The 13209-nt window shown below is 31.3% G+C and overlaps 2 protein-coding genes across 2 annotated transcripts; one reads left to right on the top strand and one right to left on the bottom strand.

Moving 5' to 3' along the window:
- Window positions 1–5937: 5937 nt before the first annotated feature.
- LOC133848255 (uncharacterized) lies at window positions 5938–6668 on the bottom strand. Its single transcript, XM_062283747.1, has 2 exons — window positions 6517–6668; window positions 5938–6456 (listed from the first exon to the last, which is right to left on the bottom strand). Exons 1-2 carry the CDS (start codon window positions 6532–6534, stop codon window positions 6019–6021), a joined length of 456 nt encoding a protein of 151 aa, XP_062139731.1. The 5' UTR covers window positions 6535–6668; the 3' UTR covers window positions 5938–6018.
- A 1189-nt stretch (window positions 6669–7857) lies between these two features.
- LOC133848265 (uncharacterized) lies at window positions 7858–8548 on the top strand. Its single transcript, XM_062283760.1, has 2 exons — window positions 7858–7968; window positions 8029–8548. Exons 1-2 carry the CDS (start codon window positions 7951–7953, stop codon window positions 8464–8466), a joined length of 456 nt encoding a protein of 151 aa, XP_062139744.1. The 5' UTR covers window positions 7858–7950; the 3' UTR covers window positions 8467–8548.
- Window positions 8549–13209: the final 4661 nt, after the last annotated feature.

Raw genomic sequence — 13209 nt, forward strand, 5'->3', positions numbered from 1 at the left:
TAAATGTTTTGTCTTTACATTTAACATTGAGAAAGTAATGTTTGTTCAGTATATTTCATAATTTGTAGTATTCTTGATATTTTGTTCTAGTATATTTTTTAATTTGTAGCATTTTTATAGTATTTTTGGTATTAATTTAATATTATTTGTAGGTCACCTACACTGCTGTTTAAATTTATTGTAAATTAAACATTATACATAATGATTTTAATTATTTGTTTATTATTTGCATTTTTACAAAATTGAGCATTAACACAATCTTCTTCCTTTCTTGATTTTTGCTGTTCTGCAGCTGACAAAATCAGCGGAAGTCAAAGTGAAGCACACATATAATGTACTCTGTACACAATTTGTTATTTGCAACATTGAACAAATTTACTTTTCTTTTGTTCTATAGTTTTTTTTTTTGCTTATTTAAGTGAATTAAAGCTTTTCGAGAAAAATGTTTTGTCTTTACATTTAACATTCAGAAAATATTGTTTGTTTAGTAAATTTTATATTTTGTAATATTCTTACCAAGAATATTTTGCTATTAATTTAGTATTATTTGTAGGTCGCCTACAAAGCTGTTTAAACCTATTGTAAATTCAACATTACACATTTGTTTATTATTTACATTTCTACATCTTCTATCTTCATTCTTTAGTTTTGCTGTTTTGCAGCTGACAAAATCAGCGGAAGGCTAAGGCACTTTGTACACTCTTTGTTATGTGGAATATTGAACAAATTTACTTTTTACTTTTTTCCTTATATAAGTGAATTAAAGTTTTGAATATTCCAGAAAATTATTCTTCTCTACATAAAGCATTAAGAAAATATTATTTGTTCGAAATTTATATTTTAGATTTTGTAGTATTTTGGTACATTATTTCAGTATATTTTAGAATTTGTAGGATTTTCATATTATTTTTGGCATTAATTTTGTATTCGGCTTTAAAAAGGGAGAACAATCGATGGCACTATCGAGCCAACCACTAAAAAAACAATTAGATATGGATCGCTTTACATAAGCATTTGATTTACGTGTTGAATTTAAGACAAACGTAGAATGTTCACAACATCTAGACATACTTTCAAAAGGATTATGTTCCCGATAGGGGAAGCATTATAAAAAAGAGTAAAATTTCTTATTTTTGGAAGTATTTCGAAAAGTCAGACGACAAAAATGCAACAAAGAAGACGAGACAAGCGGAAATACTATACGTTAAATGTTGTATGACTAGCGATGTTATCGGTGTCAATCGATGGCACTATCGATACTATCGATTGCCCAACATAGACTATCGTCAATCAATAGTTCTCCACCTTTATTTGGTTACCTACAAAGCTGCTTAGCTATTAATAAATCAAGCATTATACTCAACGATAAGAATTATTTGTTTATTATTTACATTTCTACAAAAATTAATATTATATAAGAAATGAATTTCGTTTCTTCTATAATATATGTAGTTGCTGTGGATGAATTGTTTTGAGTGTACTTTTACATTCAATAATTATGCAATATTACAAAAGGTTTCCTTGTAGTTCTTAAAAATTGACTTTATACAAAGGTAAAAGCAAATACTGAATATAGTATTAATCAATATTATGTGCAATCTAAACTAAAAATCGTTAAGCTGTAATATACACTAACATTGTGTTACTAAGAAGAGTCTTCAGAGTAAGTAAAAGTCTGTCGTTAAGTAAAGAAAAAAATCATGAAACGTATCAAAAAAAGGGCACTGCATACTTTTCTGCACATTAATGTTGCAATCTATAGCTGCCACTTGATGGCCAGCAAATTGAAAATGTCAAGTGCACACAGCCATGCACACACACACACACACTCTCACTCACACACAGCCATAGACTTCATGTGAACAACCAGTTGGCTGAGCTTTATGAAAAGCACAAGTTGTTGTTGTTGTTGTATATTGTTTGTGCTCATAATGCAATTCCTGCCTGATAATGGAATATTAAATCACAAAAATAAACATAGCCAAACACACACACACACACATACACACAAATAAATAAAGAAAAATATTCTCAATGCTTTGCCTGTTGCTGAAAACATTTTGTTGCCGAGTTTTCTAATGGCTGCAAATTGATGCAATCAATAAACGAATCAAATGCAAGCGCCAACAAATATAATACGAGTATATTAAAAAAAACACGGCAGCAGCATTTGATTCACGTTTCAGCTGAATATTAAAAGTCTGTCATAAACCGAACGCAAGCAATCACAGTTGCCTGTTGCTATGATTGAATTTTCAGTTAATTGAACCAGAAACAACACTTGACATTTGAAGTTTTTATGGTAATTCAAGCAAATTTTTTAGGATTTATTTCTATTCAAAGAAGGTAAGTTATAAATCTATTTTATTATATATATATAGTGCTTTAATATTGTGTGTCGACTGTGTCGAAATAAAAAGCAAGTATGACTTCTAAGTAACAAGTAAGAAAGCTGTGAGATACCAGCTACCCATTTTGAATAAAAGCAATATATTGTGGTATTATTCTTAAAATATACCAAAATAATATACCGCGAAAGTACTTTGAAAATATACTAAATGCTACATGTGGTATATTGATATTGTATTACATTCAAAATATACCATAGAGTCGTAAAATATACCAAATCAATATACCACAAAAATACTTTGAAAATATAATAAATGCTACATTTGGTATATTGCTATTGTACTACATTCAAAATATACCATAGAGTCATAAAATATACCAACTTAATATGCCACAAAATACTAAAATATACCGCAGGCTATATTTGGTATATTGATATAGTACTACATTCCAAATGTACCATAGAGTACTAAACATAATAAATTGTCAGCAGCTAAATAGTATGCGTTATTTTGACATTTGGTATATTTGCTTTAGTTGACAGTTTGGTATATTATAACAAGTATTGGCTTCGGTATATATTAGTTATTTTCGGTATATACTTTATATATATATTTTTTTTTTTTACTCGAGTGTAGCTCGCTTAATTATTTGAATATAATTTAGATATTCCTGAATGTTATAAAAATTTAATTGGAATGTACATTTTTTTTAAGCGTAAGAAAATTAACAAAAAAAACAACATTTTTAATATTATATTTTATTAAATTGATTTTCCAATAACCTTCCAAGTTATTTTTGTATTAATAGTATTTCATTTGATTTAATTAGTATGCTATTTATAAATCCAACAGTAATATTTAAATATATACAAATACTATATATAATATAAACTTCAAGCAAAAAGTATTTTTAATTTTAAATTTTATTATATTTATCGAATTTATAAGTATTTTGTTAATTTTTGTATTTATATTAAATATAATTATATTTATTATATTCATGAGAGTATCTAAAAATATATAAACATCTTGTCAAGGGTATTTAAGCAGTCGCATATACCTTTTGCAGCTCGTATGATTTAGAGAGTCTCGAACTACTCGTATTTATAAGCATTTTGTATGCTCCTCCATTGAGGTCACATAACGATATTATTATTTTTTAGCGACAAAACAAAACGCCACTAAAAAATGGAAACAGATGTATGAGCAAAAAAAAAAAAGGAAAAAAGAAACAAAAACGAATTGCCAACTTTACGGCTGCTTTATGAAATATTTAATGTGCTTTTCATTGTCTCGTTGGCTGATTGTTGTTCTTGTGGTTGTTGTTTTCTGTTCTGTTCTGTTCTGTTTTTTTTTTGTTGTTCAGCTGTTTATGTGCATAAATTTTATTACACATGTGCTTTTGTTTATGCGAGCAACACAACAACAACAATGGCATCAACAAAAGTTAATGCAACATAAAATTTTCGTTATTTTTTTATATTTATCACGCATTGTTGTTGTTGTTGTTGTTGCTGTGTTTTTTGTGATTTTTTTTCTTTTGGATTCGCGTGTCCCTTGAGGGCTAGAGGCTGAAAAGCGGAACGACAAAACGACAAAAAAAAATAGAATAAAATCAAAGGGAAATAAAATAAAATATGTGAAACAGAACAAGGACAGCAAGCACACAATAAAACTGCCACACACACACACACACACATACAGAGAGAGATACGCATAAACCACAGACGTGGTGCCACGCCCACAAGGCCATGCGCATTCATATATCACAAATATGCTAAATCAGCATATTTGCGAGTTTATTTACAAGGACATTTATAAAAATTTACGGCCGTGCCGTAAATTGCAGCCGCCGGGCAGGTCTTGAGATTTATGCCTCGCCGATTATATCTGAAAAGGGAAAAGGGAAACCACCCACAACCACCCACCACCTCCACTCCCCCTTCCTTCCTTCCCGCACCTGTTCACCCCGTTCAGCTTTTTTTCTCTGCTTATCGTTCAGGCAGCGATTTCTCACATAATTCAAAAGTCGTTGCATAAAACAAGGCGCACTGAAGAGACGTCTGCCAAAAGCAACTTGAGCCGGGTCAACACATCAAGAGGCTAGCTGAGAAGGAGGAGGAGGAGGAGGAGGAGGAGAAGGAGGAGGCGTGTCTTCCTCAAGTTACAAGCTGAGACTGAAGCTGCAGCTGAAGCTGAAGATGTGACCCAATTTAGATAGGGTTAAGCAGACGACACTCTCACTCCACTCCCTCTCCACTCTCCACTCTCCACTCTCCCCTCTTCACTTGAGTCCACTTCAAGCAGCTGACACGTGAAAATATTATTATGAAAATGACAAACTTTTCCCGGGCTTAATTTTAACGAAATTCAATTCAATTTAAAGAGTCTAAAATGTATCAAATTATTATTATTTATTTATATATTTATATTTTATGTTGGGAATTAAATTCAAAAGATTTCTTCTTAAATTTAAGCGATTAATAATATCGAACAATTTGAATTTAGTTTAACAAAATTTGAACTTAAAAAGTCTAAAATGTACAGCATTATTATTATTTTTCAATTAATATTTTAAATTGGAAAATTAATTCAAGAGAATCTTTTAAAGATTTTCAAATTAAAGAGATTAATAATATCAAACAAATCAAATTTATTTAGATTTAAAAAGTCTATAATGTATACAATTGTTTTTTTAAATCAATCCAGTTGAAAATTGATGGTCAATTGTGAAGAGACAAATGAATGGAACCTCATTCCCAATCAAATTAAAATGTCATAAAAAGGACTACATATTAATGTTATTGTAAATTTGAAATAATACAGTTTTTTTGGTGGATAAGAAAATTGAAGTGAATTTGTTTCTTTACATTATTTTTTTGTGTTCTGCTATTCGAACTGTAAATGTACAATAGAACAAGTTAAAAAAAATTATTGTGTTTGCTTTACTACTATAATTTCTATTTTATTCGCATCCAAATGCGCAATATGCAAACATGTATTCACTTTTTCTCCCCACTGTATTTTTATAATATTATATTAAAAAAACATTTAATTAATTGTAATTAATCAATACTTATTGGAAAACACGTTGAAGTGAATGACGCAGAATTGAATATTTATTTTTTTAATTTATGTGTTTATTTTATTTATTTAGAACAGCACAGCACGAGCTTACACTTTGAGAAACAAGAAAGAGAAGAGAGAACGGAGAGGAACAAAAATAGTGTGAACGTAGAAGTTAAATTCATTAATACCTTAAATACTAAATATAGTATAATGTTATATTTGCCTAGGAATATTTCAACAAAAATTATACAATCTATATTTGTATTATCAATATTATTGGATTTTTTTTAATACCTTAAATTACATATTATTTAATATGTATTTTATTATATTATATATATATGTATATATTTATTATTATAATTAAAAACACATTTAATTAATTTAAATTAATCAGTTCTTAATTGCAAAATGTGCAATTGAATTACTTTATTTTCATTTAATTTTATTTCATTTTTATTATCTTTATTTCTTAGTGAAGTAGAAATAATATCAATTTATATTATTTATTAGAATAATAATTGCATTTTATTTATTATTTCTAAGGCACATCAGTCATTAATAAATCAAAGCGACATTTGATATATTTACAGTACATTTAAAATGTCATGTTTTCTTTTGACTCAGTGCCTCCCTCTGCTCCTCCCTCTGCTCCTTCTTCTGCTCCTCCTTCCGCTTCTCCCTTTGCTTCTCCCTTTGCGCCTTCCTCTGCACCCTTTTGCCCCTCAAGTACTGATTTTTCTCCTTTTTCAACCTTCACATTCTTTAACTTCAAAATGGCAGCAGCTTGCTCGCTCTTCTTCAGGTTCTCGCCATAGATGCGGCACACTTCGATGTGGAGCAAACACTTTCTGCAAATATTGCCACCCCGAACCATCGCCAATTGGGAGCTGGCCTGAGGAGCGTCCGGAGCATGAGCCTTCTTGTAGGCAGCCATCATTCGGGCATCGCTGCCCTTTGGCTCCTCATAGGGCACGCGATAGGGACGCATCGATGCCCAGATATCCTTACTGGCGCCATAATTGGAGTTTGAATCCTATACGATGTTGGGATTTGAGATGGTATGGTAAAGCACAATTCAAGTTAAGAAACTTACGCTAGAACGTTTCGACATTTTTGCACAAATGAAAATGAAAATAAAAATTGGGAGAAAATGAAAAAAGATGCTTAACACTTGACGATAATGCTCTCAATGACTCTTAAATATTTGACAGTAGAACAAGGAAAAAGAGAAATGTCAAACATACTTGCCACAAACAATCGCTAATGACACAACACTATCGATTCCGATAGTTGATACATTCACTCCGTGTACAACAGCGTTAAGGCAGCGTTTGAAAAACACCAAAAAACAAGAAAAAATTCGAGAATAAGACTTAGTCTTATAGTTGGTAATATTTTCCAAAAATACTTATAATGGCCATAGTGTGCTGAAATTTATAACAATTATATAGAAATTTTTCTAAACATATAACAACAAAAATTGAACATATCGAACGGCTATATCCTATAGCTCCCATAGGAACAATCGATACAAAATTAAAAAATCATATTTGTTTAATGTAATTTATTAAGATTTTTTGATTTATATACATACATACAAGTAATATATTAAGAAGGAATGGAAGATATTTTCATATTTATACATATTATCAAACATTATTTTCTGGCAAAGGCTCACTTTTAACTGCTTTGATCTTTTTACTAGTAAACACACATCTGCAAGCTAATTTTAAAGCATTTCACATCTTAAAAGTAAGACAAACACAATGACATGCAAACCAAGTTTAACTAAAAGTTTAACTAAACATAAAATAGACTTTCACAAAATACACTAAGAATGGATATTCGATCATTGCTGTGACAGTGTCTGCTCTCTGTTAGCGATCGCTTGCAGTTCGATCGGCTAATTGCCTTTTACTCTAGCTTGGACTCTTGAATTGTAATTGCTTGTAATCGTGTCGGTGGTGAAGCTTGGTATCTACTCAAGTTACAGCCAAACAATCTAAAGTGGTGGTTACATATACGTACATATCTGCCATTTAATAAACAATTGAATTTGAAATTCGCGTGTTTTATTTATAAACAATAGACGTGCAAACAAAGCTACTAAAAAAACTTAGTGGCTCAACAATCATATTATTTTTACTAAAAACTTTGGCAGGAAAGTTAACTATTAATATCTCGATTTAAGGTAAATAGCTTCAATTTCAAATTTCATGTTAAATAATTCAATTACCAAGTATAAGACTCAGTCTTATTCTCGAATTTTTTCTTGTTTTTTTTTGTGTTTTTCAATGTGTTTCTCAAACGCTGCCTTAACGCTGTTGTACACGGAGTGAATGTATCAACTATCGGAATCGATAGTGTTGTGTCATTAGCGATTGTTTGTGGCAAGTATGTTTGACATTTCTCTTTTTCCTTGTTCTACTGTCAAATATTTAAGAGTCATTCGGAGCATTATCGTCAAGTGTTAAGCATCTTTTTTCATTTTCTCCCAATTTTTATTTTCATTTTCATTTGTGCAAAAATGTCGAAACGTTCTAGCGTAAGTTTCTTAACTTGAATTGTGCTTTACCATACCATCTCAAATCCCAACATCGTATAGGATTCAAACTCCAATTATGGCGCCAGTAAGGATATCTGGGCATCGATGCGTCCCTATCGCGTGCCCTATGAGGAGCCAAAGGGCAGCGATGCCCGAATGATGGCTGCCTACAAGAAGGCTCATGCTCCGGACGCTCCTCAGGCCAGCTCCCAATTGGCGATGGTTCAGGGTGGCAATATTTGCAGAAAGTGTTTGCTCCACATCGAAGTGTGCCGCATCTATGGCGAGAACCTGAAGAAGAGCGAGCAAGCTGCTGCCATTTTGAAGTTAAAGAATGTGAAGGTTGAAAAAGGAGAAAAATCATTACTTGAGGGGCAAAAGGGTGCAGAGGAAGGCGCAAAGGGAGAAGCAAAGGGAGAAGCGGAAGGAGGAGCAGAAGAAGGAGCAGAGGGAGGAGCAGAGGGAGGCACTGAGTCAAAAGAAAACATGACATTTTAAATGTACTGTAAATATATCAAATGTCGCTTTGATTTATTAATGACTGATGTGCCTTAGAAATAATAAATAAAATGCAATTATAATTCTAATAAATAATATAAATATATATTATTTCTACTTCACTAAGAAATAAAGATAATAAAAATGAAATAAAATTAAATGAAAATTAATTCAATTGCACATTTTGCAATTAAGAACTGATTAATTTAAATTAAGCTGCCGCCATTTTGAAGTTAAAGAATGTTAAGGTTGAAAAAAGAGAAAAAACAGTACTTGAACAAAAGGGTGCAGAGGAAGGCGTAAAGAGAGAAGCAAAGGGGTAAGCAAATGGAGAAGCAGAGGGAGAAGCAAAGGAAGAAGCAGAGAGAGGAGCAGAAGAAAGAAAAGAAAATGAATATGACATTTTAAATGTACTGTAAATATATCAAATGTCACTTTCAATAATTAATTGACTGATGTGCCTTAGAAATAATAAATAAAATGCGATTATTATTCTAATAAATAATATGAATTGATTATATTAATTCTAAAATTAAATGAAACTAATGAAATAAAATGAAAAGAAAATTAATTTATTCAAATACACATTTTGCAATTAAGTACTGATTAATTTAAATTAAATTACGTGTGTGAGAGCGAGACGAAAATAAACGACGCTTTACTTTTGCAGCTTTTTGCAGCTAAAAAATTTATATGTATTAAGATAGTTAGTTTTGAAGAAAAACTTAATTAATGCATATGATTTGCTGACATGAATAATATTATTTATAAGAGCCAATTAGAAACTCTTTAAAAAATTGCATAAATTTTACTGATATGAGAATTGGGATTTTTATTTCGATAATCGCTTCAAAACATTATTAGATTTCGTATTTCCAAAATATGTTTTCTCTTTGCACCAAGTAATTAAATTATTTGTTTTATTTATTATTTATTTAAATTTGCCCACAAGACAATGTTCTTATTCATTATGTAATAAAGTTGTTTATTTCCAGTCAGAACATTAATCTGAGGACATATTCTCCAGATTTTAACGTATTTGAACTTGTTTGGACTGGCGAAAGGGGAAACCAAAACAATAAGATAAAGAAACATTAATTGAATCTTGAAATGTGCTTGGAGTGTGATTTCCCTGAACTTTATAGATTTATTGTATCATTCTATGAAGGATCGGGAATATGAAATTATTACTAACAACGGAGACAATACTTATTACTGAAATTATTATTTTTTGATTGTATTGAATCAAATATTAGCACCAACTAAAAATTTAAATTACAAAAAAAATACTTTTCTTAAAGAAAATTAAGATTGCTAAGTGCCAACAAAAATTGTTAGTACCATATTTTGAATAGTTTTAGGAAAATGTTTGAAAAACACAATATTGTTAAATGTGAATAATAATTTGAATATTATATTTAATAAATAAATAAATAATTGCATATAATTGCATATGAACTTAATTTCATTTCGCATTAAAACCGTAAATATTAGAAAATGTTTCAATAAGCCAACTTTGTTAAATGTAAATAATCATTGGAATAATATATTTAAATCATCATGAAATACCAAATGTTTTTGAACTTTACTTCATTTCATATTAAAACAATAAATATTAAGAAAATGTTTGAAAAACACAATTTTGTTAAATGTGAATAATCATTTGAATATTATATTTAAGTTATCATAATATACCAAATGTTTTTGCATATGAACTACATTTTAATTCTCATTAAAATAATAAATATTAAATAAATTGAACGCAAGTAAGTTTGCGTCTAACCTAAGAACAGCAGTATATTAGTATATAGTATATAGTATATTATATAGTATATAGTATATAGTATATAGTATATAGTATATAGTATATTATATAGTATATAGTATATAGTATATAGTATATAGTATATAGAATATAGTATATAGTTTAAATATATAGTATAAATTCCCCTGCACCTAACCAGTCGCTGTTTAAAGTTGCAGTATTTTGTGTGGCGTTTAACTTTGGTGCGACCTTTTCATAAAGTCAAACTCAAGTCAGTTGGCAATATCGTTGGCCCTGGCAAGTTGCAAGTAGCAAGTTGCAAGTTGCTTGGTCATTCATCATTGATTACTGTCATGCTTCGTCTTCGTCTTAATTTAAAATCAATTTTGCAGTTGGCCAGGGTTGTCAGGTTGTACAAACATTCGATATAGCGTAGTGTTTTTTGTATGCCCTTACACAAATATCATTGGCGTTAATCCTTTTCTACATCATCAAACAATTTCATCAAATAAATCTAAAGTGATTTGTATTTGTCACACAGTTTTCAACTGCTTCTTTGCTCGTCAACTGTGTGTTGCAGGCAACGAAAATAAAACGAACAAAAAAAAAAAACAGAACAGAACAGAACAGGAATATAGAACGGACGTCGTGGCAAGTGTTGCCAACATGTCTGCCACACACACAAACACACACACAAATGCAGCTGCGACTCCAAGTTGCAACTACATATCCATCTGTGACTCTGAACTGCGATTGCGACTTTTGCTGCACGCTTCGTCTGCTTTTAAACGTTGTAGCATTTTATTTATTTTTGTATTTTGTTGTTGTTGTTGTAGTTTTTTGCGCTGACTGCTCGCTGATTGACTGCCATTGCTGTATGTAGTGTGGCAGCATGTGGCATGCTGCGCGTTGCATGCAACAACATCCAGCAGCGAGTCGCCCCCTGTTTACTTTGCTACATTTCTCATTTAATGCCTCGGCAATGACGTTGACTCGCCGGCTCTGGCGGTGATTGAAAAGTTTGTTTTAGTTACCCACTCATGCCACTAAAACTATTCACGTGGCAGTGTGTACTTGCAACACACAACACACAACACACAACTGCTGTGCTGCAGCTGAAGTTTTACGCTACGCTTTTAAATTTGCCAACAAAATTAATCAAAATTAATTTGAAATATAAGCAAACGCACGAAATCACAGAATTGTCGACTAAAATAATACCCTATAAACATTTACATCACTGAAAGAAAACAATATTCATAAAGTTAATTTTAAGTAGTACAAAAGTTTCAGTTTCTCTTAAAAAGTACTTAAGCGTGTGCTGCGTAAGAGAAACAAGTGAACAGACGAAACTCAATTTCAAGCGCATGCTTAAATTGCTCAAAGAGCAAACGACAAAAAGGAAAGCAAACACAAAAAGCCGAGTGTAATCTTACGATGCCGAACATATGTTCGTCTATTGCCGAACTAAAGTAAAAACAATTTAGTATTTAAAGGCGCAAAGCAACAACAAATGTACATACACAAATATACACAATTTGAATGTATTGCAATTACTCACCTCAGTTACATGAACATGACATTCTTAAATGCTTTCGTTGAATTTTTAATAATTCAATTGCATACAACAACTTTTACACTAATAAACACAAAAAAAAAGAAAAGAAAAACACACACATACATATATGTAAAGGTATAAGACTAAGTCTTATACTTGGTAACATTTTCACACTGTTACAAGACTGACTCTAATATTTTCGTTTCCTTTCTATGCAAGCGAAAGACGGAATTAGAATGCACGACTCGTTAACACCAACACAATTAAACAGCAGCAGCAGAAGAGTGTGAGAGCGAGACGAAAATCAACGACGCCTCACTTTTGGCGCTTTTACAAAAAAAGTAAAATAAAAATGCATTTTAACGTACTCTTGCACAAGTAATAAAAAAGATTTGGTAAAATGCAGTCTAAACACAATACACAAAACACATTAACAGATGATTAATCGATTATTATTGAGCCATTATCACGAATTAAAATACAAATATGTATCCCGCCTTATATGTGCACTGCGCGCTCGTCTACCGCACACTGATATTCCTGGGACATTAAAATGCCCAAGGCTGCGAGGTACCAATGCAAATATCCCAAATGCGGACAATAGCTCCAAATTAGCAAAAGACATATTTTTGGTGTGGAAGTGCAAGCGAGAGTGCAATAGACCTTTGGCGCAGCAAAAGTTTTCTGATCGTGTCTATCTTATAAGATAATAGCTGATTGTCAGTGACATTTTTTTGAGGTTTTTGTTGTTGGTTTTACACCTTGATGTTTTGTCCACTTTATCATATCTTTACTTAAAGATAAGCCTTCGTTGCCTCTTTGTACACTATTTTGTCAAATGTATGTCTGTGTGTTTGACTAGGCAGTGGAAGGCGGATTTGCTAAGTGGGTGTGGTCAAGCAGAAGAGCTTAGAGCGCTTTTGGTTAACGGTTACTCAACAGTTGGGTAGAAGTGTAACATGTTGGTTGAGTTAGTTGCTAGTAATTGATTCCTTGATAAGTGTTAAAAATTCTTTGCCAAAAAAGTAGTTAATTTTATTTTCTTTTAAAGTAAATAATAAAAAGAATAAAGATCTTTCTTTCTTTCTGGCGCATAAATATGTAATATTTATTTTACTTTTTTGTATTTTTAAAGTGCCTTATATCAACAAAAAATATGAATAATTGCTTTAAGAGCAGCAACAGCTTTGCATTGAGGATAATTGATTAGGACACTGCGATGCATAGTGCATACATAATGCGCAACCATTTTTAGAGGGGATTTCATTGTGCGAGTGTTGGTCAAAAAATGGTTGTCTAACTATTCGCAATCAATTTGACTGTCCACAAAATGCCGCAGTCAAAGCGGGAGGGAGATAGAGAGGGAGAGGGAGATAGAGGGTGTCAGATAGAAGAGTGGCACCAAAAGCGATTTGCAATC

This window comes from Drosophila sulfurigaster, chromosome X (assembly GCF_023558435.1).
Source record: "Drosophila sulfurigaster albostrigata strain 15112-1811.04 chromosome X, ASM2355843v2, whole genome shotgun sequence".
NCBI lineage: Eukaryota > Metazoa > Arthropoda > Insecta > Diptera > Drosophilidae > Drosophila > Drosophila sulfurigaster.